This window comes from Triturus cristatus, chromosome 3_1 (genome assembly GCF_964204655.1).
Source record: "Triturus cristatus chromosome 3_1, aTriCri1.1, whole genome shotgun sequence".
Lineage (NCBI taxonomy): Eukaryota > Metazoa > Chordata > Amphibia > Caudata > Salamandridae > Triturus > Triturus cristatus.
Genome location: NC_140583.1, coordinates 824,113,402 through 824,139,821, shown reverse-complemented (window position 1 = coordinate 824,139,821; position 26,420 = coordinate 824,113,402). Strand labels below are relative to the sequence as shown.

General features: G+C 47.7%; 1 protein-coding gene across 1 annotated transcript in view; it reads right to left on the bottom strand.

The window, feature by feature from the left end:
- UBE2E3 (ubiquitin conjugating enzyme E2 E3) overlaps positions 1 to 26,420 on the bottom strand; it is a 189,477-nt gene that overhangs the window by 24,792 nt on the left and 138,265 nt on the right. The window contains exon 5 of the mRNA XM_085645190.1: positions 15,386 to 15,533. Within this exon, the coding sequence (XP_085501316.1) occupies positions 15,386 to 15,533 (148 nt within the window). The remainder of the gene's footprint in view (positions 1 to 15,385; positions 15,534 to 26,420) is intronic.

Below are 26,420 nucleotides of genomic sequence, written 5' to 3'. Positions count from 1 at the left end.
CTCTCCAGACAGTACTGTCTGCAACCCACAGTGTGGTGAACGCGCCTGGCCACTCCTCCTAGAAAAAACGGTAATTCTGGAATAGTGTTGTCCACTGTGTATTACTGGTCTACCGTTACAGGTTTGGCACCATATTTAGAAGCATTAGGTCGTCCGTCTTGGATCAGTACAACAGAGATGCACTATACCATTCCAAGATAAACACTTATTGCGAAGTTTACAGCCACAGTGTAATGGTATTGTGCATATGCATAGTGTATCCTTGTTTTCCCCTTTCAAGATGGGCAACACATGGTTTCCAAATGTGGAAGATGTATTAGAACTTTGCATATGTTTGCTATACTAAACAGTAGTATTCGTTCTTTCTACTTTTATTCTTGCAACTTATCTTGTTTATGCTTGCTGGGTTTGTGACTACTTTATTGTGAATGGATAAGAGGGGGACTGTAAGCATGAGTCAGCGGGTGAATAAACAGATGCATGAGCACAAGGATGAGTGGTCGAGGACATGTAAGATGATACAAATGCCTACACTTTTCAGCAACTGGAAGCACTTGCAGTTATAAACCAGACCCACTTGCACTGCCAGTGCTTGAGTACATGTGATTATGGTCAGATTATAGCTACAATTATCAATGTGTAATACCATTTATATAGGAAATGCTATACCTAGTAACTCAAAGGGTATGTTTAGCCAAGATTGGATGGAATTGATACATTGAATAGCGTAGTTGAGGGCCGGATTAAACCAACATAAAACTATATACAATTAAACTGATACATGTATTATATGAGACATTGGACAGTATTTTGATGAAGGGAGCGCAGTAACAGAATGAATGAGGGTGCTTAGAATTGGTGTCCATCAAAGTGTATGGGCCTTGTGATCTATTTTTGAGATTAAGTGAGATGAGGCTGTCTTGAGGGCAAATTTGACTAGCATTGGTAAAGAAAACAGATTATCTATCAGAGATCTACTGGCTCTGTTGGAGTTGAGTGATGTGAAATGGCAGTGTGTGGTGTGTCACTTTGTGGCACAGTGGCAGCGCGTGGCACAGAGTGGCAGCACGTGCGACGTTGAGTGGTAGCACGTACGACGTTGAGTGGCAGCACGTACGACGTTGAGTGGCAGCACGTGTGACGTGGAGTGGCAGTGTGTGACGTGGAGTGGCACTTTGAGGAGTGGAGTCGAGTGACTGTGTGGAGTGGCACTGTGTGGAATGGAGTGGCATTGTGTGGCTTGGCGTAGAGTGGCATTGTGTGGTACTGCGAGGCACTGTGTACCATGGAGCATCATTGTGTAGTGCAGAGTGGCACTGCGTTGCGCCGAGTGGCACTGCGATGCGCCGAGTGGCACTGCGTGACGTGGAGTGGCACTGCGTGACGTGGAGTGGCACTGCGTGACGTGGAGTGGCATTGCGTGACGTGGAGTGGCATTGCGTGACGTGGAGTGGCATTGCGTGACGTGGAGTGGCATTGAGTGGAGTGGCATTGCGTGGAGTGGCATTGCGTGACGTGGAGTGGCATTGCGTGACGTGGAGTGGCATGACATGGATCGCTTTAACGTCTCATTAGGAATAGTAAGCCCTATATAAATACAATTCTAAGTGAGTGGAGTGGCACTGCGTGGCATGGAAATTGCATTGCATGATGTGGAATAGCATTGCATGAAGTAAAGTGACAGTGTGGTGTAGAGCGAAACGGTGAGGCGTAGAGTGGCACGGTGTGATGTAGAGTGGCATTATGTGGAGTGGAGAGGCATTATGTGGTGTAGCACTGTGTGGAGCATTGTGACTTTGTGGAGTGACACTGTGGTGTGGAGTGGCACTGTGTGGCATAGAGTAGAATGGCATTGAGTGGCATGGCGTTAACTTGCACTGTGTGGAGTAGAGTGGAGTTGCATTGTGTGGCGTGGAGTGGCGAATGTGGATTGGAGTAGAGTTACGCTGTGTGGAGTCGAGTTGCACTGTGTGGAGTGGACTAGAGTGCCATTGTCTGGGGTAAACTGGCATTACGTAGTGTGGAACTGTGTGGCATGGAGTGGAATTGAATAGCATGGAGTGGAATTGAATAGCGTGGAGTGGAATAGTACGACGCGCAGTGGAATTGTATGGTGTGGAATTGTGTGGAGTGGAATTGTGTGGAGTTGAATGATGTGGAGTTGAATGGTGTGGCGCGGAATTGTGTGATGTGGAGCGGAACTGTGTGGCATGGAGTGGAACCTGAGCAGCATGGTGTGAAATGGAATGCCATGGAGTTGAACTGTATGGCGTGGAGTGGAATTGTGTGGTATGGAGTGAAATTGACTGGTGTGAAATTGTGTGGAGTGGAGTGGAATTGTGCAGTGTACATTTTTGGGGAGTGGAATTTTGTTTTTAGTGGAATTATTGAGCTGCATGGAATTGTGTGGCGTGGAGTGGAATTGTGTGGCATGGAGTGGCACTGAGTGGAATGGCATTGTGTGACACGGAGTGGCACAGGGTGGTGTGACATGCCGCAAATCGCTTCAACGTCTCGTCAGGAATAGAAAGTACTCTATAAATGCAATGAATATAATTGAAGAGTGGCTTTGCACGGCATGGAAGTGGTATTGTGTTTGGAGTGGTACTGCATGAAGTGGAGTGGCGCTGAGGAAAATCTTGGATGCTGTGTTCAGACTGTTGAACAGAAATGCACCTTTGGCAGACATCTAGCTAGTCCAGTTAGGAATTTACCTTGGGAAAAATAACTCCTACAGGTAGTATGAGATATGAAAAACTGGGAGAAAAATTCCTCGTTACCTCCTACGTTTCATAAGAAAGAACCGTTTGGAAAATTACTGAGGATTTGGAGAAAATATTCCCAACTTAAACTTGTAAAACACTATCACAAGGATTTGCAGAGCAATTAAAGGTTAGTAATTACACTAAGAAAATCGTACCGCAAAGCAGAAAGATGGTAAGAAAGAACAAATGTTACTTACCTGTAAACTGTGGTTCTCCAGTATTGGTGTCTTTCATAGATTCACATGCTTGAATATTCCCCGTCGTCGAAGTGGGAGTCCCACGGTATATATAAAAAGCAATAAGTATCATGTATATATACGTATACACATACCTAACCACATAAGAGTATATACATACCCAAATAAACATCTATATATAGTTCAAATAACATATCAAGTTAAAAATACCATAGGATAGCATTGAGACATAGGAAAGCATTGAGAAAAAGAATCACTTTGCTAACATATCACTGTCACTTTATAGTCCAAACTCCAGCCAATCAGGCGCTAGCACCCTCTAGAACCTTCTCCTCAGAGGCTCAGGCCCTCAGATTTTCGAGCACGAGAGTGACCATAGAGCCGAAAGAGGAGAAGAGAGCCTCTGAGGGGAGGAGGGTGGGTCGCATGTGAATCTATGAAAGACACCAATACTGGAGAACCACAGTTTACAGGTAAGTAACATTTGTTCTTCTCCAGTATTTGGGGTGTCTTTCATAGATTCACATGCTTGAATAGAATAGTAAGCAGTAAACAGTATTCGGCTGACCAAGCCGTATTGATATTGCATGTAATACAAACAATGTATTTAAAACGCAATAATAATAATAATAATACCCCAGGAGGAGGGAAGTAGCAGAGGCTCACCTTATTTAAACAGATTTCGTAGAACTGCCTGTCCCACAGCCGTGTCTGCTTCGTTAATGGATTCCAGACAGTAGTGCTTCGTAAACGTGTGCCTGCTGGACCACGTAGCTGCCCGGCATATTTGATGGATGGGCACACCAGCGAACAGGGCAGTGGAAGATGACATAGCCCTCGTTGAATGGGCTCTCACTCCCGAAGACAGAGGCTTACCAGCCTTTTGATGGCAAAAAGAGATTGCTGATGAAACCCAACGGGCAATAGTAGGTTTGGTGACAGACTGTCCTTTGCAAGCACGCCCGTAGGCCACAAACAACTGGTCAGATTTGCGAAAGGATTGAGTCCTGCTAATGTAGAATTTTAGACATCTCTTCAAGTCCAGAGAGTGTAAGCTTTGCTCCGCCGGGGTTTGTGGATGCGGGAAAAAAGTCTTTAAGAGCACTGGTTCGTTAAGATGGAAATCGGATGGCACTTTAGGTATAAAAACCGGATTAGTGCGGAGGATGACACAATCCGATCTGAATTGAAGGAACGGAGGCTTTATTGTAAAAGCGTGAATGTCACTGACTCTGCGGGAAGAGGTCAGAGCAAGGAGGAGGGCCACTTTCCAAGTTAAAAATTTGACATCCGCTGAGTGGATAGGTTCGAAGGGCGCCTTCATAAGCTGAGCCAGCACGATGTTCAGGCGCCACGTGGGTGGAGGACGCCGAATGGGCGGGAACATGCGGAAGAGACCCTTGAAAAATTGTTGTATGACTCTGGATGAATAGAGAGAGGACGAGCCATCTTGTCGGTAGCGAGATATTGCCGCTAGAAATACCTTTAAGGTAGAGTGTGATAATCCAGACTGCGCTAGTTGTAGGAAGAACGGCAGAATGTGTTCTGGAGGAGCGTGCACAGGATGAATGTGGGCGGAAGCACACCAATGACAAAATCGCTTCCATTTGAGCTTATACGTTTTCACTGTGGATGGAGCTCTTGCCTTAGCTAACACCTCCCTGCAGGCTGGAGGAATGTTCAAATGAGCAAATTCAAGGTGCTCAGGTTCCAAGCCGACAAGCTGAGAGATCTGGGATTCGGATGGCATATCCGACCATCGTTCATTGTGAGCAGATCCGGCTTCAGGTGGAGAAGGATGGGCTCGCGTTGGGATAGGAGAAGCAACTCCGAAAACCATGCCTGCCGAGGCCACCGTGGAGCTATTAGAAGTACATGGCACGGTTGTTGTCTCATCTTCCGCAGCACTCGCGGAATCAACGGAATCGGCGGAAAAGCGTACGCAAATATCCCGTACCAATTGATCGAAAGGGCATTTCCGCACGACCCTTCGTGGGGAAACCAGCTTGCGTAGGACTGGCATTTTGCATTCTGCGGGGTTGCGAAGAGGTCGATTGTCGGGTGACCCCAAAGGTCGAAGACGAATTCCAGCGTCGGTTGATGTAACTCCCACTCGTGGGTTGATGATGCTGACCGACTGAGTGCATCCGCCAGAGTATTGGAAATGCCGGGCAGATGAATTGCTTGTATCGTCATCTGATGGAGTATGGCCCAACTCCAAATCCTCTGCGCCAGACGGGAGAGCAGTGGAGATCTCGTCCCGCCCTGTTTGTTCAGGTAGTGCATGCACGTGGTGTTGTCCGTCTGAATGAGGACTGACTTCCCTTGGAACTGCAGGCGGAAGGATTTCAACGCCAAGAAAATGGCCATCAGTTCCAGTCTGTTGATGTGCCAGCAACGCTGAGCCGCTGACCATAGGCCCTTGACGGATAGATCTTGAAAATGTGCGCCCCAACCCTCCATGGATGCGTCCGTGGTAAGGACGAGTTCTGGGGTTGACGACAGAAAGGATGTTCCTGCTGCGATGTTGGCAGGACAAGTCCACCAATGCAGCGCTTGAGCCATGCGGGGTGACACCACGACCTGATCGTTGAAGGAACCGGAAACCTGGCGCCACTGCTTGTCTAACTCCTCTTGGATGATGCGACTTTTTAGTCTGCAGAGAGGGATCAAAGCGATGCAGGAGGACGCCATTCCCAGAAAGGATTTTAATATGCGGACTGAAACTGACTGCTTTGCTGCGATGGAGCTCGCAAGCTGTTGAATCCGTTCCTGACGTTCTGCTGAAGCGAAGGCCATGGTTGTGCTCGTATTGATACAAGCGCCGAGAAAAGTCTTGCACGTAGTCGGCGTGAGTTGAGATTTTTGCACATTGATCGACAACCCCAGGGACTGAAACAGATCGAGACAGCGCTGGGTATCGAGGGCCGCCTGGTGAGAGGATTGAGCTTTGATGAGGCAATCGTCCAGGTAGGGGTATATCTGAATACCCTCTTGTCGTAAGTGAGCCACCATCGGGGCTAGGAATTTTGTAAAGACCCGCGGGGCTGAGCAGAGTCCGAAGGGTAGGACTTTGAATTGGTAGTCCCTGTGGCCCACTCGAAACCGTAGGTATTTCCTGTGGCGTGGTAGAATGGGCACATGGAAATATGCGTCCTGCAGATCGATCGTTGTCATGTAATCCTCCTGAGAAAAGAATTGGAGGATGTCCTTCAATGTGAGCATCCGAAAGGACTGAGTCTTGAGAAATTTGTTGAGCAATCTGAGATCGAGGATCGGACGCCATTCCCCTGATTTCTTTAGTATGAGGAAAAAACGGGAATAGAATCCCAACCCTCTTTGATATTTCGGAACCACTTCGATGGCACCCTTGTTTAACATTATTTGGATTTGTTTGAAAAGTTCTCTGAGATGGGCGGGTGGTGGCCCGGATGGCGGTGTGCGTGGAGGAACCTTCACAAACTCTAGGGCGTGGCCCCTTGAAATTATATCCAGGACCCAGCGGTCCGAAGTGATTAAGGACCAGGTTGAAAAGAACTGGGAGATTTTTCCTCCAACGAGAACTAGAGGACAACTGGGAAAAGGAAGTACTTTCCGTACAGAGTCACTGCTTCTTGGTTGAATTTCCTCTGTAATTCGACTTTCCTCTGTATGACTTGCTATTTTGCTGTCTGTAGGACTGCTGCGGTTGTGAATAGTACCGCTGTTGCCCCTGATTGTACGAGCGGTATTGGGACGAGGAGCCACGAAAGGATGATGATGAGGAGGTGCCGCGGCCGCGCGCACCTCGAAAGGGCTGCTTCTTAAACTGTAGAGTGCCGAGGGAACGAGCCGTATCCGTATCCTTTTTAATGGTTTGCAAGGCATCTTCTACATGCTGGCCGAATAATGACTCCCCGTCATATGGCATGTCCAAAATCTTAGCCTGGACCTCTTGCCGAAAAGAGGTTGACCGAAGCCAGCCCTGTCTTCTTAGGACGGCTGCTCCCGCCAATTGGCGAAAACCGGTGGATGCGATGTCAACAGAGCAGTCAATGATCTCGGATGACGCCCTTTCTCCCTCTTGCAGGATTTTCTGAGCTTCCGCTCTTGAATCCTCCGGTATAAGTTTGACCAATGCAGCCATGTCCGACCACATCTGTCTATCATAACGGCCGAGGATAGCCAAGGAATTCGCAGCCCGGACCGTTGTTGACGCCATGGTTGAAAACTTCTTGCCTATAGCATCCAGGCGACGGCCGTCGCGGTCCGGAGGCGCCGACATTGGAGATGATGGATTCTTGGAGCGGCGCTGTGCCGCTTGTGTGATCACTGAGTCCGGCTTAGGTTGAGACACCAAGCAGGCTGGGGAAGAATCCGGAGCTTTATATCTTTTCTCCAGGCGTGGGAGCACCGCCGGAATAGAATTAGGTGTCTTCATTAATTTTAGGCCTTCATTCCATATGAAGTCTATGATTGGCACAGCTCGTACTTGTTTCTGAGGTTGGGACTTGAAGTCATATAAGAAACAGTCCTCTTCCCTGACCACCATGGGAAGGTGAAAGCGTTGTGCTGCTCTCTCCATCAGCTGATGGAACCCTGTTATGTCGACAGGTGGCGAGTTGACTGGTGACCTTGGCGGTGATGCGGGCGAATTGATTTGGTAATCATCCCAGTCCGCCATAGTGTCGTCTTCTGGGAGCTCGCCCTCTTCCGTATCCGGATTGTCCATATTATCATCCTCTGCATTGAAAGGCAGTGCAGGTGTGGAGGGCGTGGGTATCGTTGGCAATATAGGAGGTGGAACCTCAGATGGCGCTTCACGTGGAGTATTTTGAGGGGATGCTGGAAAACGACGATTATAGTCCTCCAACATATATTGGAGGTTGGAAACAAGCTGCACAGGAAGCTGCATCATAGGAACCGGAGCAGAGGTATTTTGCTCTTCTTCCTGTTCATAAAATTCATCCTCCTCAGACTCTTGGCATTTTATATGGAGCTCCGAAGGACTATGAGCATCCCGAAAAAGAGACTGATCGCCTTCATCCGAATCGTCCTCATCCCCTGAGGGAAATAGTTGACGAGGTGGCCGTGGTCCAGGTGGTAACATCACTGGGTCTAGCATGGCCTTACGACGAAGCATTAAGGAGCTGTCCACAGACCCCGGTGCTGGTGTTGACATTGGCACCAATGGCATTGTCGCAAAATTTGACCCTACCGTCGTCGAGGCGACCGTCGACGAAGCAATCGTCGACGGAGCTGCCGTCGACGAGGTTGTTGCCGTCGACGGGACTGTCGTCGACGGGACTGTCGTCGACGGGGTGGCTGCCGTCGACGGAATGGCTGTCGTCGACGGAATGGCTGTCGTCGACGGTGTGGCTGTCGTCGACGAGGCTGTCGTCGACGAGGCTGTCGTCGACGAGGAAGATTTCCTCTTCTTCTTTTTACCCATCGTCGACGGAGTTGTGGACGTCGACGGAAGCGCCAGCTTCCCAGTCGTCGACGAAGAAGTGAGTGGTATCGTCGACGAGACAGTTCTAAGAGACACACATACTATCGTCGACGTCTTCTCCGTCGACGATAGTATGTGTGTCTCGACGAAGGATATCTACTCGATACCGTCGTCACCGTCGTCGACGAGGCTGATGAAGTAGCCGATCTCGTCGACGGAGGGGCCGTCGACGGGCCCGTCGACTGTTTTGAAAGTTTCTGACTGGAAACATGTGCTGACGGAGTCACAGGCGCCTGAGAGCTACGTCTCGGGGGCGCAGACGTGGAGACAGAGACCTTGCCTGTAGACACTTCCTCAAGGTGAAGTCTCTTCTTTTTCAGAAAAGGAGATGGCAAGTCCTGGACACTTCCACGCTTTGAGGAGACTCCTGTTTTGACAGAGGCTACACTTTCCACCTCAGAAAGTGGGTTGTCTGTGTCCTTTAGTTTTTGAAGCCATATCAAAAGGCGACCTTCTCTATCTTTCAAAGTTTTGTGAGAGAAAGTTCTGCAGATCTTACAATTAGCCACCTTGTGATCAGGATACAGACAATAAATACATTTCTCATGGGGATCCTCAGAGAAAAGTCTTGACTTTCCGCAAGATGAACAAGGACGGAAAAGAGATTTCTTACTTGCAGACATGATGAGAGATAAAAAACCTCAAACCAGAAGAAGAACTGAGCAGAGCTCAGGGAGACTCCCTTCACACGACGTGCGGTAGAAAATCTGAGGGCCTGAGCCTCTGAGGAGAAGGTTCTAGAGGGTGCTAGCGCCTGATTGGCTGGAGTTTGGACTATAAAGTGACAGTGATATGTTAGCAAAGTGATTCTTTTTCTCAATGCTTTCCTATGTCTCAATGCTATCCTATGGTATTTTTAACTTGATATGTTATTTGAACTATATATAGATGTTTATTTGGGTATGTATATACTCTTATGTGGTTAGGTATGTGTATACGTATATATACATGATACTTATTGCTTTTTATATATACCGTGGGACTCCCACTTCGACGACGGGGAATATTCAAGCATGTGAATCTATGAAAGACACCCCAAATACTGGAGAATAACAGGGATGCCCTACTTGAAATCACGGTTAAACAAAAATCTGAAAGACTGATTATGGTCACAAGTTCGAAATTGTCTAACAAGATAAAAAGGTAGTTCACAGGCACTGCAGTCGCCTGAATGTGGAGTCACACTGCCTCAGAGAAGAGAGAAAACTCCCTCGAAGAAAAACAACCTGCACACATTCGGAATTAACACTAGATGGCAGGAGTATGTACAACATGTCTATCTACAGTCATGCATGCCTCGAAGACTCCGTTTTCCTACATAAGAAGAAAACGACAAACTATATGTTTCACGAATACGTCTAGAACTATGCCCTTAAATGTAATCACTTTTAACATAACAGACGTTAGTTAAAACGGATTTGACCTTTCATGATAAAACTAAGCTCTATTTACACTGATGGGTTCTATACTAAATAAATCATAAAAGGGTGTTTGAAAACACGGATATAACCTCAAATCGCCATCCAGGTTTAAGGCAACTTCCTTTTAGATTCCACTGTTATGTTAAGGCATTTTACACATAATAATACTTATTCTGTCTAAAAGACAAAAAGAGTGAAATTTACCCAAAATAAAAAAAAAATCCTCATGACATAAGGAATAAATAGGCTTAATCAGCAATCTACGCAGCAGCTCCTTCCACAAGAAGGCTCGACTGCATGTCTGGCGTAAGGTGCATTAGGATGTCATATAGCGACTCTTCAATTTACATCGTTTTCTGCTACAGAGTCTGTACCATGCGGCCGGCCTGCAGGACTAGTGGCCCTAGCAGTGAATGCCGTCAGTACTTCCTAATGAGTCACAGGAGGCGTAAGACTGATTGGCATACAGAGGGCGGGATATACGAAGCGCTCCAATGAAAACAAATGCAATTTTAACATATGTTCTTGTTTTACAATATAACAGCCGCAAAACTACAGCTTTTAGCCTGGACGTCCAATTCAGTGGGACTGAAAAACACAAGAATAAGACTATTGGGAGAGGATGTGGCCCCTCGGCTGCGCTGCCGCCTCTGGTGCAGGAAACCAGGGTTCGAGCCTCGAGGTCGCGTCCACATCCTGTGATTCTGAGCAAATCACTTAATCTCCCCGCGCCTGAATGTGTAATGTAAATACGGTGCTATGTAAAGCGCTCCAATAGCTTCGGGTCGAGTTTGCGCTATATAAATATGCAACAAAAAAAAAATTGCACCAATGAGCAGATTGTGATAGGTTCGAGTGCATGGCGGTGCACGTCTTTTGTCTGCAGTGCTCATGCTGTGACACTGAAATGCACCCAAGTAATTTAAATTTCTTCTCACCTTGGCATTTCCTACAGGTGATGAGCACCAACATTGGCGGCACCAATAGCATACAAGGTGTAATCTCCCCCCCCCCCCTTCCAATAATGGGTAACAGGTGTGCGACTACACAGTGTCGAAGGCGACATTAGAGATTTAGTGCACCCAATGCCCTGATGACTGCTTCGGACCTCAATAAGGCTGCAATAGTGGACAGATGCATGTTGGCATAATACTGGGGTTCTGCAATGCACGGTTGCACAGGCACTTTTATATTTAATCGTGATAGGGAGTAAGCACTAAAATCACAATCATAACTCCTCCACACGTTTAGCTTACAAGTCACGGTTCCCAAGGACACTACTCAATAGGCAAGCACACGTACACAATTGTAGAGAGAGCTCCAGGAAGAGCCCATTGTGGGTAACTTTTCTGTATCCGCAATAAAAGAGGGGCCAGATGATGAACCATGTTATCTCGGTGAGAAAGGGCCTTTGTTTTTTAGGTCGAGCCTGCAATAGAACATGCGTGCTTGCTTGCAAGACACTATAATTTAAAATAAACTGCTTAGAACTCGCCCATTACTTACCATTTGTTGGCTTCAATGTCACTCTTGTTTGCAGCCTTCTAAATGGCTCTTAGCTAATGCTTGTTTAGGCTTGGACCCATTTAACGTATTTCTCTGGATGGACTATGTTCCAAAGAGGATGGGTCTCAGAGTACTACACATCACTCAATCTGGTGTCAAGTAACTTAGTGGATAGAGAAACTAAAATAGTCAACCAAGCATGTGCAGATAATGACATTTTCCAGCAAGCCCAGTGACAAAGCCCTAGCCATTTGCCTCTACTCTGTGCTGTGATGGAGAACTTCCTCATGGCTGTTGGAGTGTCTTCATTCTCTGAAGAGGCACCAACGGGGCTGAAAGTCAGGGCTTTAAGAAACAGTACTTTGAGTTGATCATGGTTTTAGGGGATGCCGCATCTTCCCATCATCCATGGACAGGAGATAGTCTTTGCTGCAAGGAAGACGTTTCCTGATCGTCTGAAGGGCTCTTAGAGTCTGAAGAACTGAGTAACAAGCTTATATCAATTCACCTCTCCAGTTCAACAGACTAAGCCCCTGTGATCCAGACGCCTTGCCCTTTGAAAAGCTGTTTTGTCTGCACCTGGATTTTGGTTAAATGGGCATGGCATAGATTGCTAGATTACTTTAGGCTTCACAAACGGAGCAGAGGACTTTTTGTGTTAATTTCCCACTTGTGAGAAGTATAGAGACTGCTCCTCAGATTGTCTGCCCGCTGGTTCTAGACACACAATATGGGAGACCAGCAAGAGACCAACAGGAATGATGATTCACTCTCACAGCTCCTCTCCCAGTTATACAAGTAGTAAGGAGTGACCGCTTCCTCTCAATCACAGGTGTTGTTTCAGTGCATAAACATCACTGACTTTCACAACTGGAAGGTATCCTTTTAATGCCAAGAAGGTGGTTTTTAATTCCAAAACATTTTTGTGCAAGAACAAATCTTATGTATTGCACAAGATACCGAAGTGGGCAAGCCTGCGATAAGCTCCCCACACAAATGGGAAGACGTGAGGCCTTTGGCAAGCACAGAAGATCTCTTAGTTGGGTGATGGCTTTCATATTTGCCAGTACTGGCCTTTGTCTGGGTCTGTGTTTGGGTTGGTGCTGGAGTACCGCAATCCAGGTCTCCTGCCAAGAGACCTGAATGCTGCATCCACACAGGACCTTGCACATCCCAGATGGTCTTGACGGAGCATTCAGTAATTAGGCAGCTGAACTTGAACAGGCAGCACGGGAAGAGGCTGTGAGCTAATGCCTGGGAAGTATGGAAGTCAAATGCTTGGAGCTATACTGTACACATCAGAAGCTAAGGAGGAGAGCTTGAGAAAACTGCCTGTTCTTTAGTGTCACTGTCAGGGGTTTGAATAAGAAGTAGTCTGTGCTGAGAATGGAGGTCAACACAGGGCCCAATCCAGAAGCTGTGTAAAAACAGTACAAGAGGTAGGGATAGCAGGGATACTTTGCAGGCAAGTGCAAATCCACAAGAAACGTGTCCACCACGAGTCCTTCTCCTGTGAAGACACAGAGAGGGGAAACTAAATTGATGAAGTCACAGGCACCAGCAAGATCCAGAAGGGCACTGTGCTTTGGACTGCACCACTGGGTTCCTGTGCACAGTCCAGCCCTTTCATGATTTGAAATAAGAAGGCAATATCACACACTGCTGGGTCAGCTTCAGTGTTGGAATGATCAATCAATACTACTGCAAGTGGGTGGACAGAGGGGGAGACATGGCAGGAGATAGTAGATCTCGGTTCTTTAGTTTCCACTTCTCTTGCTGTAAGATGGAAAATGGCTGTCGTGAACACTGGTGGAGTCAGGCCTCTTACCTATTCTTGTAATACAGCTTTTCACTCACTGAGTGTTCTGCTCCAGCATTTATTAGGCAGGGAGTAGTAATGAAGTCACCAGCTATAGAATCGGCTGGAAGGAGGGCTGATGCATGAGGTGGGGTTGCTTACCCTCGGGGGAAATGATCTGCTCCAAAGACACCAGGAGTTGCACAAATCCCCTAGAGGTTGAAGGAGATAACTGGGGAAGAGTCCCTGGTCTTCAAATTCACATTTATGGACATCAAGGAGCAGGAGTTGAGAATGGTCCAGAATCCACGGCTTGATCAACAGAAGGGTTGGGGTAGATAGGCAACCAGGCATGTGATCGAGTCCTGGCTCCTGCAGAAATTGACAAAGGGCCTTGTGCATTGGCAGCACCCAGTGGTCTGGAAGGCACCCTGCCCTTCCAATATTTGGAGTAGGAAAACGGGAGCAGATACAACAAAAATACACTGAAATACTGCTCTCGCATAAAACATCGCAGCATAAACGAGCTGAAGAAGGGGCGGATAGAGGGAAAAATTATTAAAAATCTGGGAGACAGAAAGGGGTCAGCGAGAAGTAGCCTCTGATCCATACCACAGGACAGTACAAAACCAAAGAGAAACAAAGTGGTGCACTGAATTGGATGCATGTGCACATGCATGGCACCAGGTGTGCAAAGCTCAATAGACCAGCAGCAGAAGCCGTTTACGTTCTTGCCACTAATTGGCTGGTCCCACAAGTTGAGAAGGGTAACGAGTCAAAAGAAAGCAAAACTTAAATGTTGTTTCTTTTCTTGCCCTAAGATAGCAAACTTTTGTGATCCGAGCAATCAGAGCGCCTTGGCTGTGCTGCAGAAATGCTCCCCATCTCCAAACGTAAATCTTATTCCTTAAAAATGTATTAGATCCATGTTTTGACATAAGCTAAGAGGCATGATATTTCCACTCATCTTCTTACATTTACATGCTTCTGATCGAATAGTGGGGTTCACAGCTTAAGACCTTTTATCTTCCTCGTTGTTTTTTTGCTAAGTAACTTAAGCTCCATTAATCATACAACTGTATTAATTGCAGCACAATCTCCTTCGTTGAGATTGGTCCTTTGCCAGTGAGCTGTGGAATACACTTAGTACACATGAAGGACAACTTAGCCTTCAGAAGAAAACCTGAAAACATTACTGTTCCCCCAATAAATCAGCTTGCTTATAAAAGGTACCAAATCTAGGCTTTAGTGCTCAGCATCAAGAAGTCATTTACCGTAATATGGGCCATTTACTAGCGAACATCACATATATTTAACAAGATGTACAGAGAAAGAAAAGATAGGAACCACATGGAGGGTGGCATCGAGCAACCTGTCAAACCATAAACCCCTAGCCCAATCACTTTAATAGTCCTAAGGAGACTTATTTCCTATGAAATCAATGAGTGAAAATAAACACGATGCAGACACTGGGAACAGCACTGATTCCAGAAGCCTTTTTTTGCCCGATGGATCTAGGGCATATAGTTTCTTACAGAAATACTTATTAATTGCAGAAATCTACTGGTAAAAGGAAGTCCACAGAAATCATAGACAAATGGAAAAAAGTCCTTAGGGTGGTGTCCATCCCTTTACCACTACCACAGACTAAAATCCAACCAATGGCCCAACACCTTTTATATTAGGCACTTTTCAACATTACCTCCTTCCTTTTTCCATCACTCATCTCCTATTAAGCACCATATATTCAGTTTCTTGGTGCATCCAGCTTTTGATATTCAGATTCAACTGGGATTCGCTATGCACTATTCAACATTTCTTATACAACTACCAACATGTTCAAGACCATTTCCCACCTCCCTCTTTCTTTTCTTAAACTCTAAACATATAAACGGTTTAGCATGCGAACCCAGAATGGCGAGATCCTAGTTCACTGCCACCCTCTTTGTCTAGACAAAGATGTATGCATGAACGATGCATCGTGCTCTAATGCCAACTAGCATTACGTTTTGATAAGTGAATCAATAAAATACAGACATATTAATGTCTAAAAAAAGATAAAAACACGGGCCCATGTACACAGTAATGTTTTAGTAACCATTAGCCAACCATTTGCACATACAATACAGGTTAGAACTTTACTACAAATCAAGACTTTAAAGAACACCTTTAACAATGCTGTATTTATTGCATTTTAAATTTCTTACCAGGGTTGCAGTCTGTCAATAGGGAACAAATCGACAGCAAAACCTTTGAAATCGTCAAGGCAGGACTCCAATTGTCTTTCAGAATGTCTAAACAGATGACTCCCTGGCTGTTAATATTACAGTGATATATCCTTGTTCGAAAGGTAACCTATTGAAAAGGGACAATAAATAATGTAAACTATTGCAAGCAGCAAACAAAATTACAAGCCTGTACTCTCAGCAAGGGAGCATACTACAGATACATGGAGACTGCAACCCACAAAATGTACATATTTGGAAATGAGCAACAATTTATTTATCTGTTTTTAAGTACAATATTTACGTGGACCTTTATTTAAATACCACTAAGGAAACTCATTCCAGTGAGTCCTTTATAAAACCAGTTTTTCAGAAACTTGGGCATTGCTTTTGGATCAGAACCTTTCATATAGCACAAATAGAAAACAGACGTTCTGAAGCTCTGTGGCAGCAGCGAGGTGCAATCCAATAATGTATGGCAAGGTGCTGTGGAATATAGACTGACTATGCAATTGCTGGGAGCCTCCAGTCAGACTTAAGGAGCAATGGCAAATTTGCCCTTCCAAGCAAGACCTCAAGTAGGAGTGTGTGTGCAATACCTGGCCTACAGTAGAATGCAAGAAGACGTCTCCTTTTGCAAAATCCCTAAGATGTACCATAAGATGCTAGAGGCTGTGCTCATTCATACTCAAGCTCATCACAGGACATCTCCAGGATAGAGTGGCTCCGTAATAACAAGACTGATCAATTGACAAGAGGAACGAATCGAGGTCTATCAACCTGATCCTTTTCACTTTTCATAGAGTAAAGGATATAATCGAGGTCTATCAACCTGATCCTTTTCAATTTTCATAGAGTAAAGGATACAATCTTACCCCGATGCAGAAGGAACTCGGATCAGCATCTAAATTAGTAAGACCATCAGTACATGGCACTACCATGATGGGTAACTAGGAATACTTCCTCCACAGTTGGCGATCAGAACTCTACTAGAGCTCATGTGAGGGATTTCCAGTGTACAATACTGGCTCTGTGGTCCCTCAGTATGCATCGAAGAGAGAAAAAGGTGGCAATCTTGTTTCCAAGACTAGTCGTAGGTGAACAAATTGACATGGTCTATCGTTTTGATCTGCTCAGGATGTAAAGTTTACTGATGGAGCCCATACTGCCCAAGTGGGCAGAAAAGTTGGCACTCCTAGTGACAGAGCTCGATTTCCATACCCATGACCAGACCCATCTGTGCCCTAGATGCAAAAGCATTGGGACTTTGGGAGTAGAGTATCACATGGTTTCTACCACCAAAATGGCTGGAAAAGACCTGGCCCCTACAGATTCTTAGTAGCCTTCTTTTGCACTGGAAGGGTGTAAAGGGGGATAAAGGGACCTAGTTCCTCTCCAGGTAGAAAACCTCAGGAGAAAGTACAGGCAGTGCAGTGAAGTTGTAGGCTCATGGGGAGGGGCATGGCTGATGGTCGCACCCTAGAGATCCCTGCTGGCTGCCCAGAAATTACCCACAGAGAGAGCATCAGAGGGAGGGGCGCATGGAGGGCTGCGGAGGCCCCAGGCTTCCCGCCTGGAGCGGAACCCTATCGGAGGTGCAGAGGGCTCCTGAAGGTGACTTTTGGGATTTTGAGTGCAGCGGCACAAAATGGTGGCCAAGGCACCACCGGCGACTGAGTTTGGCCATGAGGAGGCAAAGGAGGTGGGACCATGCCAGGTCGCTAGCAGTACCCGGAGGAGTGGCCCCAGAGCATAAGGTACCGCTACGAGTGGTGTGCCACATTGACAGAGGAATCAGCAGGCAGGCTTTCCCCATCTCAAGTGTGACGCCACAATGACACTCTATGGGGAGAGTGTATTTCGATAGGGTTGTTGGGCCCTGCCTAGGACATTTTACGTGGCAGTCTGATGGGCTGAAGGGCTCGGGCTGCAGAACCGAGTGGGGAGAGCCCCTAGGCGATATGCTGGACCTGGGGAACATGCAAGTTGATTTCCCCAGTGGGGCAGCTGGTTCATGAATGCCTGGGAACCGTTTTGAGGAGCTGGCTGGGACTCCTGCATTTTCTGACAGTGAGCGCATTGCCTGTGAGACGTCGATTGATGGAACGGTGAGCGACTGTTACTGTTGCAGGGGCCCCCCTCGATGCACTTGGGTTTGTATTGCGCTCCTGCTTAGATTGTGGGTGTTGTGGCTCAACTGTGGTTTCCCGCACCCTGCTGCTGAGACCGCCTGGATTAGACCACCTGTGCCCCCTCCATTTGTGGGGCACTTTCTTGGGGCGATCCCTGCCTAAGTGCATCCTTACATTTGCCCCCAGATGGATAATCTGACCAGCCCCCTCCCTTCGAAATGTGGTGCACTAGAACACTGCAAGAGCACAGTGAGCTCTAGATCTGGTTCCGAGTCCACCAGGTGCTGGATAACCCATTGGAAGGGGTGGTGGAAAGCGCTCGTGCCTGCAGCCGGAGCACAGCAGACATCTCTCTGGTGCACATTCTGGAGGCTATCAACAAATTCAGGAGCAAAAGATTGCACTGATAGTGGCGGGCCCAGGAATCTTCTGTGACGATCCCCATAAGCTGAGCGCTAGTGTGGTGGAGACTGAAGCAGCTACAGTTGTGGCCTCGCTGCGCCTGATGCCCTGGAGACAAAAGTGCAAGACCTCACTAGGAGGGTGGACACTCTTCAGAGACGAGCGGAGGACGCTGAAGGCTGCAGTTAGCGGAAAAATGTGAGGATAGTTGGACTCCTGGAAGGGACAGAGGGCCAGGACATTATTTGCTATAGTGAGCACTGGTTTGTGTTGATGGTGGCTCTGCAGGGGCTGTCCAAATTCTTCGCCCTGGAAAGGACTCACCGTGTCCCAGCTCGGCCTTCGCCCCTGGGGGCCTGCCACACCCGAAGGTAGTGCATATGCTGCACTTTCGAGACCGAGATCACATCCTGTAACTTTCCCGGGAGGAGGGCAGGTTTCAAGTGGACAATGTACCAGTAGGTATTTTCCTAGATTGCACCACGGAGGTGCAGCGGCATAGGGCTTTTTTCACCGAAGTAAAAAGGGCACTCTGGCATGCAAATGTTAGCTATATGCTATTGTTTCCAGCCTGGCTTAAACTAAATATGGACGACAATATGTTCTGCTTTGACACCCCTGTGGCTGCTTGGGAGTCTCTTGAAACACATAGTACAGGCACGGACAGCACTCGCTGACAAAGATCCCTGCAGCATAGAGGAAGAGGCACAGATGTGGTAGTCTCCAGTGGGTGGTCTAACCCTCAGAAACTCAGGCCTCACGGGGACACCAGGAGGTGCTTGAGACAGTCACTGCCTTTGCTGCATTGAGACAATCTGACACTAGTGGAGGCTCATAGGGGTCGAGCCCGATTGGTACAAACTCAGAGGGTAAGCGGGATGTTGGTCCAACCCCATCGTTAAGCACTCGTTGCTTGGGGAATGATCTTTAAGTTGCTATACTCTTGTGTGGGTGCATGTGTTTGTTGTATTTACTTGCAGAGAGATGCCCTGGGCTTGCCCACAGCGAGGACACGCTGATGGGCAGTGTTTGGCACTCTGGAGTAGTTCTAGACTGCATGCAGCTGCACCCTGTCGATGACTCCAAGTATTTGCGGTGATTTTTATTGTGACGGGGAGTGGCGAGCAGCGGGAGTGGAACTGATGGCGAAGCTGCATGTCGCCCCTCACCAACTTCTCCAGGATGGTGGAATTCAATGTGCATGGTTCCATAATTGGAAATTGCTTTTGGTTAGTCGTTTGGTTCTTGGACAGGGGGCTGTTACTGCACTGTCCAGGGGATTGGGAGCTGGGAATGCTTGACTCAGGTGGCAGAAGACAAAATCCTAATCTCTGGGCTTGTCATTTCTTGGGTGGCACTTCTGTGGCACAGAAGGGGGCTTGGGTGGGTACTGGACATAGTTCAGATGCATCATTAGGTCACAAAGTGCACCTTATACTTTCCTTAGTTGTAATATGCGGGGTATGGGTTCTGCTGGGAAGTGGTACAAAATCATCCCATACTTGCGGCGCAGGCTGGATGTGGCTCTACTTTCCTTAGTTGTAATATGCGGGGTATGGATTCTGCTGGGAAGTGGTACAAAATCATCCCATACTTGCGGCGCAGGCTGGATGTGGCTCTCCTAACAAAAGAGTCTCCTAAAGGGAAGTGATTCATGTTTGGGCTGTGGAGGCTGGACTCAAAATAGAGTCGCTATAAAACAATGCCTCCCAGACCATAGATTGTAATTAATTCTTAGATAGAGATCTACAGGAGTCTCTCTAATCTTGTTCAAAGGATGAATGGTCCTTAGCTTTAGTATTCTTTTTGCTCAGATACTAGGACTCCCTGTATCTTGCTTCGCATGTGAATCCCAACTTGTTTTATCAAATAAATACTCTTATGCCGGGCTTTTAACTGGTCTGATATTTATCTTTTTAAGTTGTTTTGAATTTATATCTCATGCTTTTACATTTATATAGAACAGTAACATTCATGATTTGAAATAGATGGTTAAAGCCACTCTGCAGAGAACTTGGAACTAGACATTACAAGGAGGCCCTACGCATATTGAAAAATGACCCACGGCCCCTCTTTGCTTGTGGCTTAGCAAAGTTCCAAGGATGGGCTTGGCGTATTAGATCAATTAGGCTTTTGTATCTTGTTTAATCTGTATTTTTAACCGTTTTTATCTAATTTATTGGGGCCACTTGTAGTATGAAATGTATGTTTATTTTTTCTATGTATCGGCCCCTTTTATCCTTTTATTGTTCATTAGTCTATGTACTGCTTTTTAAGATATTCCTTATATCGAAATAAAGCTGATTGATTGATTGATTTGAAATAACTGACAAATTACAAACAAATAATGTGAGATGATGGTTAGAACATAAATTGACAGTACATTTTAAAAATAAACATTTCATATACAAGGAGACATGACTTTCTACATTGCACATATACGTCATATATTTACAAATCCTTTATACTGTTACGCAAATTGAACCCAAGTGTCCTACTGGTATTTGATATTGGGACCTAATGCCCTTGCGTCCTTGTACACTTTTACGATATTGTAAGGTCCTGTGGAGGTCAGAGAATACACAGTGCCCTGAAGAAGACCTTCCACACAACTCATACCCAGGTCTAACCCAGAAGGTCGAAACGCATCGGCATATTCCAAACTGAGGCCAAGAGTCACCATGAACAATTAATGGGAGCACAAAAAGCACCACAAGGGAAAGCGTAATTAAGGATGCTTGAACAATTGATCTATTGATCTATTTACGTTCTGACCTCCACAGGATCTTACAATATTGCAAAGCAAGATACGGGGAATCCTAGACTTAGAATCCGGTCACTCACGGCCTGCCCCCTGAGTTTTATCGAACTTATGCTGAGGACATGTCCCCCAGACTTGCTGCGCTATATGTTCATACGTTGGAAGTGGGATGCCTACCGGCTACCTCTCTGGAGGACCCAATTGTTTCAGTACCTAAGCCTTGGGGGAGGTGGGGGCATAACGGCCATTATCGATGTAGAACATTGATTATAAGATACTGAGTAAAATATTGGCGAGCTGGTTACATGATCACCTGCTCATTTTCGTCCATGCGAACACAACGGTTTCATCTTGCAGTGCAACACCTCGTATAACATCCGTAGATTGTTTTTGTTTTGCCGCCGGGGTGAGACGCCAGAGTATGCCCGGCGTGCCATGGCCCCATTGGTAGATTTGCACAAGGCTTTTGACATGTTGGGCTGGTTCTATTTACAGGGTTAATTAGGAGAGTAAACCATGGTTCATGACGGTGCCGGTGGGTTGGCTTGTATGCAGATGACAAGGAAGGTGAGGTGGCATCTCTGAGTCTTTTTAGGTGTTCTGGGGAATGAGACATGGATGCCCCCTTTCCACGATGCTTTTGTGCTGGCAGTGGAACCTTTTTGTATAATGAGGTTTGAGGGCATTCCCGGCGGATTCCATTGCATAATGAAGTACGGATAGTGTGCTTGTATGATGACAACATGCTGATTTATATGCAACACCCTGACTTGGGTATACAGTGATGCATGTCAGTGTTAAATGACTTAGTTGAAGCATCGGGTCCCTTGTTCCCGAGCTGGATTGCTGCGTCCCATTCTGTAACAGACCTACACATCGAATGGGCATTAACCCAGCTGAAGTACTTTTGGGGTACATGTGTTTCATAGTGAGGAGAACACGAGGGAAGCTAATCTAGGGGCTGTGCTGTGGTCACTCAGAGGCAATATAAAATTTTAGCGGTCTCTTAAACTCAGAGATTCCTTCATCTGGTGCTTTATGCCCTAGCGATCTAGCTGGTGGGACTTTTTACCTGTAGTCTGTGGGGAGCGCAGACTCGAACAATCGCTTGGGGTGGGCATAGAAACTCTAAGTGACTTTTGCAAAGGGCGCCATGCGTGCGCTGGACTCCTTAATGAAGCCTTAATTACCTCCCCCGTGCTTAGTTCCCTAGGTGGGAGCAGCCATGTGCATTTTGTGGGCTGGGGGTCAGAAGGAACCCTGGACCCATGAATTCCTGCAGGTCCTACTGACCTTTGGACATGGGCGCAAGCTGGTTTCGTGGCTCGACAATCCAGCGCTGGAAATGATCACGGATGATCTCTCTCACAGGTGTTAAGTGGTGGCTATGGATTGGGTCCACAAGGTTTCGGGCAGCACCTGCTTTAAATACACGCAACTTAATTACATACATACCACCTATCTGAAGACTGAATGCATGCAGGGCTCTTCTAGATGTGCCCTGAGAGATGGTTTCTACACATAATTTCAGAATGCCGTGCAGCGCAGTGATAAGGCAACGTGGAGAGCGTGCTGGGTAGGAGGGGTGCGGGCGCCATGGCCCGTTGGGTGTTTTTCCACAGAAAAGGCTCCAGAGAGTGGGGACAGGTTCCTTGACTTAGCCATGGTCTTGGCAAAATGGCAAAGTGTCCTACATTGGAGATCACAGGAGGCCCCCTACACGCTCGCTGGTGCTCATCTCTGGAACTGTGGGCTAGGGCAGAGGCTGTGGCTCTACAGAGTGAGGAGAGACAGGGTGCAGAGACAGCCTCTTGCGGGGTGCTGGGAAAAAGTGCTGGAGGCACTTCGAGCTAATGACGAGGAGGATGACCTAGCCCTTGTTCATGACGGCACAGGAGAGCCTATGTAGAAGAGTTCTTGGAGTGGGGACCCACTATCCTTACCTGCACTGATAAGATGACCACAACAATCCATGGCTTCCCTGATAGGTCTTCTTTTCCACTCTCTCTGCCTGATCTATATATATTATATATATTATCCTAGTGCGTAAATGGATATGGGTTGATGGTTATGCATGTCGAGTGCTGAGCCAGGATTTTGTATTCTTTTTCCATTTCTTTACTTTCCTTCGTTGTCCATATGTGGGTTTTCTCCTCTGTGGGGTCGGGCACGGGTGAGGTTGGACTAATACTGATTGTTTGTGATGCAATGGGCGACTGCCCATGCTACTCAGCGATGTGTAACTCTTGATGGGAGCAGGCAATGCCACAGGATTACCTTGTAACTGTCAATTTAAGTCTACCTACGATGGGGCGTGCCTGCCCCGACCTGCTTTTGAGTTTGAAGAAATGCCAGTAGAGAAATATTTAAATAAAAGTTGTAGACTGATTGGGAGTGGCAGGAGACAAGGAAATCTTCCACTATTGGGAAGATTTCTTTTTTGATGACCTATATAGGTATCAAGCAAGGGCCATCCAAGTCCTAACTTTGATTAATTAAACAACATAATAAAGGGTGTAAAGAAGAGTAATGTAACATCATCCTTGTATTCAGTAAAACAACCACAACCTCAATACAGGCTTCTGAATCGTCAACTGTAAGACACGAGGAAGCAGTACTTTGTAATAAGGGACAAGGAGATTTTGCATGCCTTTTATAATCTGCCCGTGAACCCATTATTACTAGTGTTAATGCCTGTACGAGACTGGCGTTTACATGCAGACTGGATAAGTGGCAAGGTAGTCGCACCGGCATGAATTAACTACATCAAATAGATGAGGGAAAAATATTGGTCTTACAGATGTCCATGTACATAGCCTCAATAAATTAGAAAGTACATTTGTTGAATGCTTAGATTTTGCAGCAAATGAGGGATTGATTTTTAGTAAAGCGAGAGCTCGTTTGATGTGATTGATTTTTAGTACTGCGAGAGCTCGTTTGATGTGAATGTGAAATCTGATTTGTTTCTCAAACAGGGTTCAGCATGTCTAACACTAAAAATATTTAACCCACTTGTTAAGGAGCATTAGCACAACTTGAATGAAACAGTCTGTGAAAGAAAATATGTGGAGTCTACAAGCAACTGACCAAATATGAGACTACCAGGAACTGACCAATGCTGTATAATTTTTGTTTTATACAATGGATGCATCTCACTTCTGCATACTTACTGTTACATGTGACCATCGCTGGCGACTTTAAGCACACCCACAGCCAGGACACCATCAGATTAGAGGCAGAGGAATACAACAAGCATTGGCAAAGCCAAAAGGTCTCTCCTATGCAAGAGCTATTGGGTTTGCCAATGTGTTTTAGCCATGTTGTACACCAGCATGGCTGCTGTGTCGTAGCATTGTAGAATGCAGTGGCATTAGATTAGAGTGGTACGAAGTAGATCAGAGTGACAGAGGAGAGTAGTGTGTCACAGAGTGGTGGAGAGTAGAGTCTAAGAGTGGAGTGCTGCAGAGTGAAGTGGAGCAGAGTAATGCAGAGTTGAGTGGCGTACAATGTAGTGACGTAGAGTATATTGTGGTAGAGTGCAGCAGAGTAGCGTAGAGTGCAGCAGAGTGGTGCAGATTGCAGTGAAGTAGAGTCCAGTGGCGTAGAGTGGCGGAGAGTTAAGTGTTGCAGAGAAGAGTATAGTGGCATAGACTGCACTGGTGCAGAGTAGAGTGGCAAAGAGTGCAGTGGTGTTGAGTGCAGTGGTTTACTGTAGAGTTTTGTAGAGTGCAGTGACAGAGTAGAGTGGTGCAGACTAGAGTGGCACAGCGTAGAATTTAGAAGCGTGCAGTAGAGTGGCATAGAGTGGATTGTTTCAGAGTATAGTGAAGAGGTGTAGAGTGGAGTGGTGCAGAGTGGAGTGATGAAGGGTGAAGTGCAGTGGTGTAGAGTGGTGCAGAGTGCAATGGCGTGGAGTGGCGTAGAGTGGTGCAGAGTGCAGTGGCGTAGAGTGGTGCAGAGTGCAGTGGCGTAGAGTGGTGCAGAGTGCAGTGGCATAGAGTGGTGCAGAGTGCAGTGGTGCAGAGTGCAGTGGCGTAGAGTGCAGTGGCGTAGAGTGCAGTGGCGTAGAGTGGCGTAGAGTGCAGTTGCGTAGAGTGCAGTGGCGTAGAGTGGTGCAGAGTGCAGTGGCGTAGAGTGGTGCAGAGTGCAGTGGCGTAGAGTGGTGCAGAGTGCAGTGGCATAGAGTGGTGCAGAGTGCAGTGGTGCAGAGTGCAGTGGCGTAGAGTGCAGTGGCGTAGAGTGCAGTGGCGTAGAGTGGCGTAGAGTGCAGTTGCGTAGAGTGCAGTGGCGTAGAGTGGTGCAGAGTGCAGTGGCGTAGAGTGGTGCAGAGTGCAGTGGCGTAGAGTGGTGCAGAGCGCAGTGGCGTAGAGTGGTGCAGAGTGCAGAGGCGCAGAGTGCAGTGGCGCAGAGTGCAGTGGCGCAGAGTGCAGTGGCGCAGAGTGGCGCAGAGTGCAGTGGAACAGAGTGGCGCAGAGTGCAGTGGAACAGAGTGGCGCAGAGGGCAGTGGCGTAGAGTGGCGCAGAGTGCAATGGCACAGAGTGGCGCAGAGTGCAGTGGCACAGAGTGGCGCAGAGTGCAGTGGCACAGAGTGGCGCAGAGTGCAGTGGCAGAGAGTGCAGTGGCGTAGAGTGGCGCAGAGTGCAGTGGCACAGAGTGGCGCAGAGTGCAGTGGCACAGAGTGGCGCAGAGTGGCGCAGAGTGCAGTGGCGCAGAGTGGCGCAGAGTGCAGTGGCGCAGAGTGGCGCAGAGTGCAGTGGCGCAGAGTGCAGTGGCGCAGAGTGCAGTGGCGCAGAGTGGCGCAGAGTGCAGTGGCACAGAGTGGCGCAGAGTGCAGTGGCACAGAGTGGCGCAGAGTGCAGTGGCACAGAGTGGCGCAGAGTGCAGTGGCACAGAGTGGCGCAGAGTGCAGTGGCACAGAGTGCAGTGGCACAGAGTGGCGCAGAGTGCAGTGGCACAGAGTGGCGCAGAGTGCAGTGGCACAGAGTGGCGCAGAGTGCAGTGGCACAGAGTGGCGCAGAGTGCAGTGGCACAGAGTGGCGCAGAGTGTAGTGGCGTAGAGTGGCACAGAGTGCAGTGGCACAGAGTGGCGTAGAGTGCAGTGGCGTAGAGTGGCGCAGAGTGCAGTGGCGTAGAGTGGTGCAGAGTGCAGTGGCGTAGAGTGGTGCAGAGCGCAGTGGCGTAGAGTGGAGCAGAGTGCAGTGGCGCAGAGTGCAGTGGCGCAGAGTGCAGTGGCGCAGAGTGCAGTGGCGCAGAGTGCAGTGACACAGAGTGCAGTGGCACAGAGTGGCGCAGAGTGCAGTGGAACAGAGTGGCGCAGAGTGCAGTGGAACAGAGTGGCGCAGAGGGCAGTGGCGTAGAGTGGCGCAGAGTGCAGTGGCACAGAGTGGCGCAGAGTGCAATGGCACAGAGTGGCGCAGAGTGCAGTGGCACAGAGTGGCGCAGAGTGCAGTGGCACAGAGTGGCGCAGAGTGCAGTGGTAGAGAGTGCAGTGGCGGAGAGTGCAGTGGCGTAGAGTGGCGCAGAGTGCAGTGGCACAGAGTGGCGCGGCACAGAGTGGCGCAGAGTGCAGTGGCACAGAGTGGCGCAGAGTGCAGTGGCACAGAGTGTAGTGGCGTAGAGTGGCGCAGAGTGCAGTGGCACAGAGTGGCACAGAGTGGCGCAGAGTGCAGTGGCAGAGTGGCGCAGAGTGCAGTGGCACAGAGTGGCGCAGAGTGCAGTGGC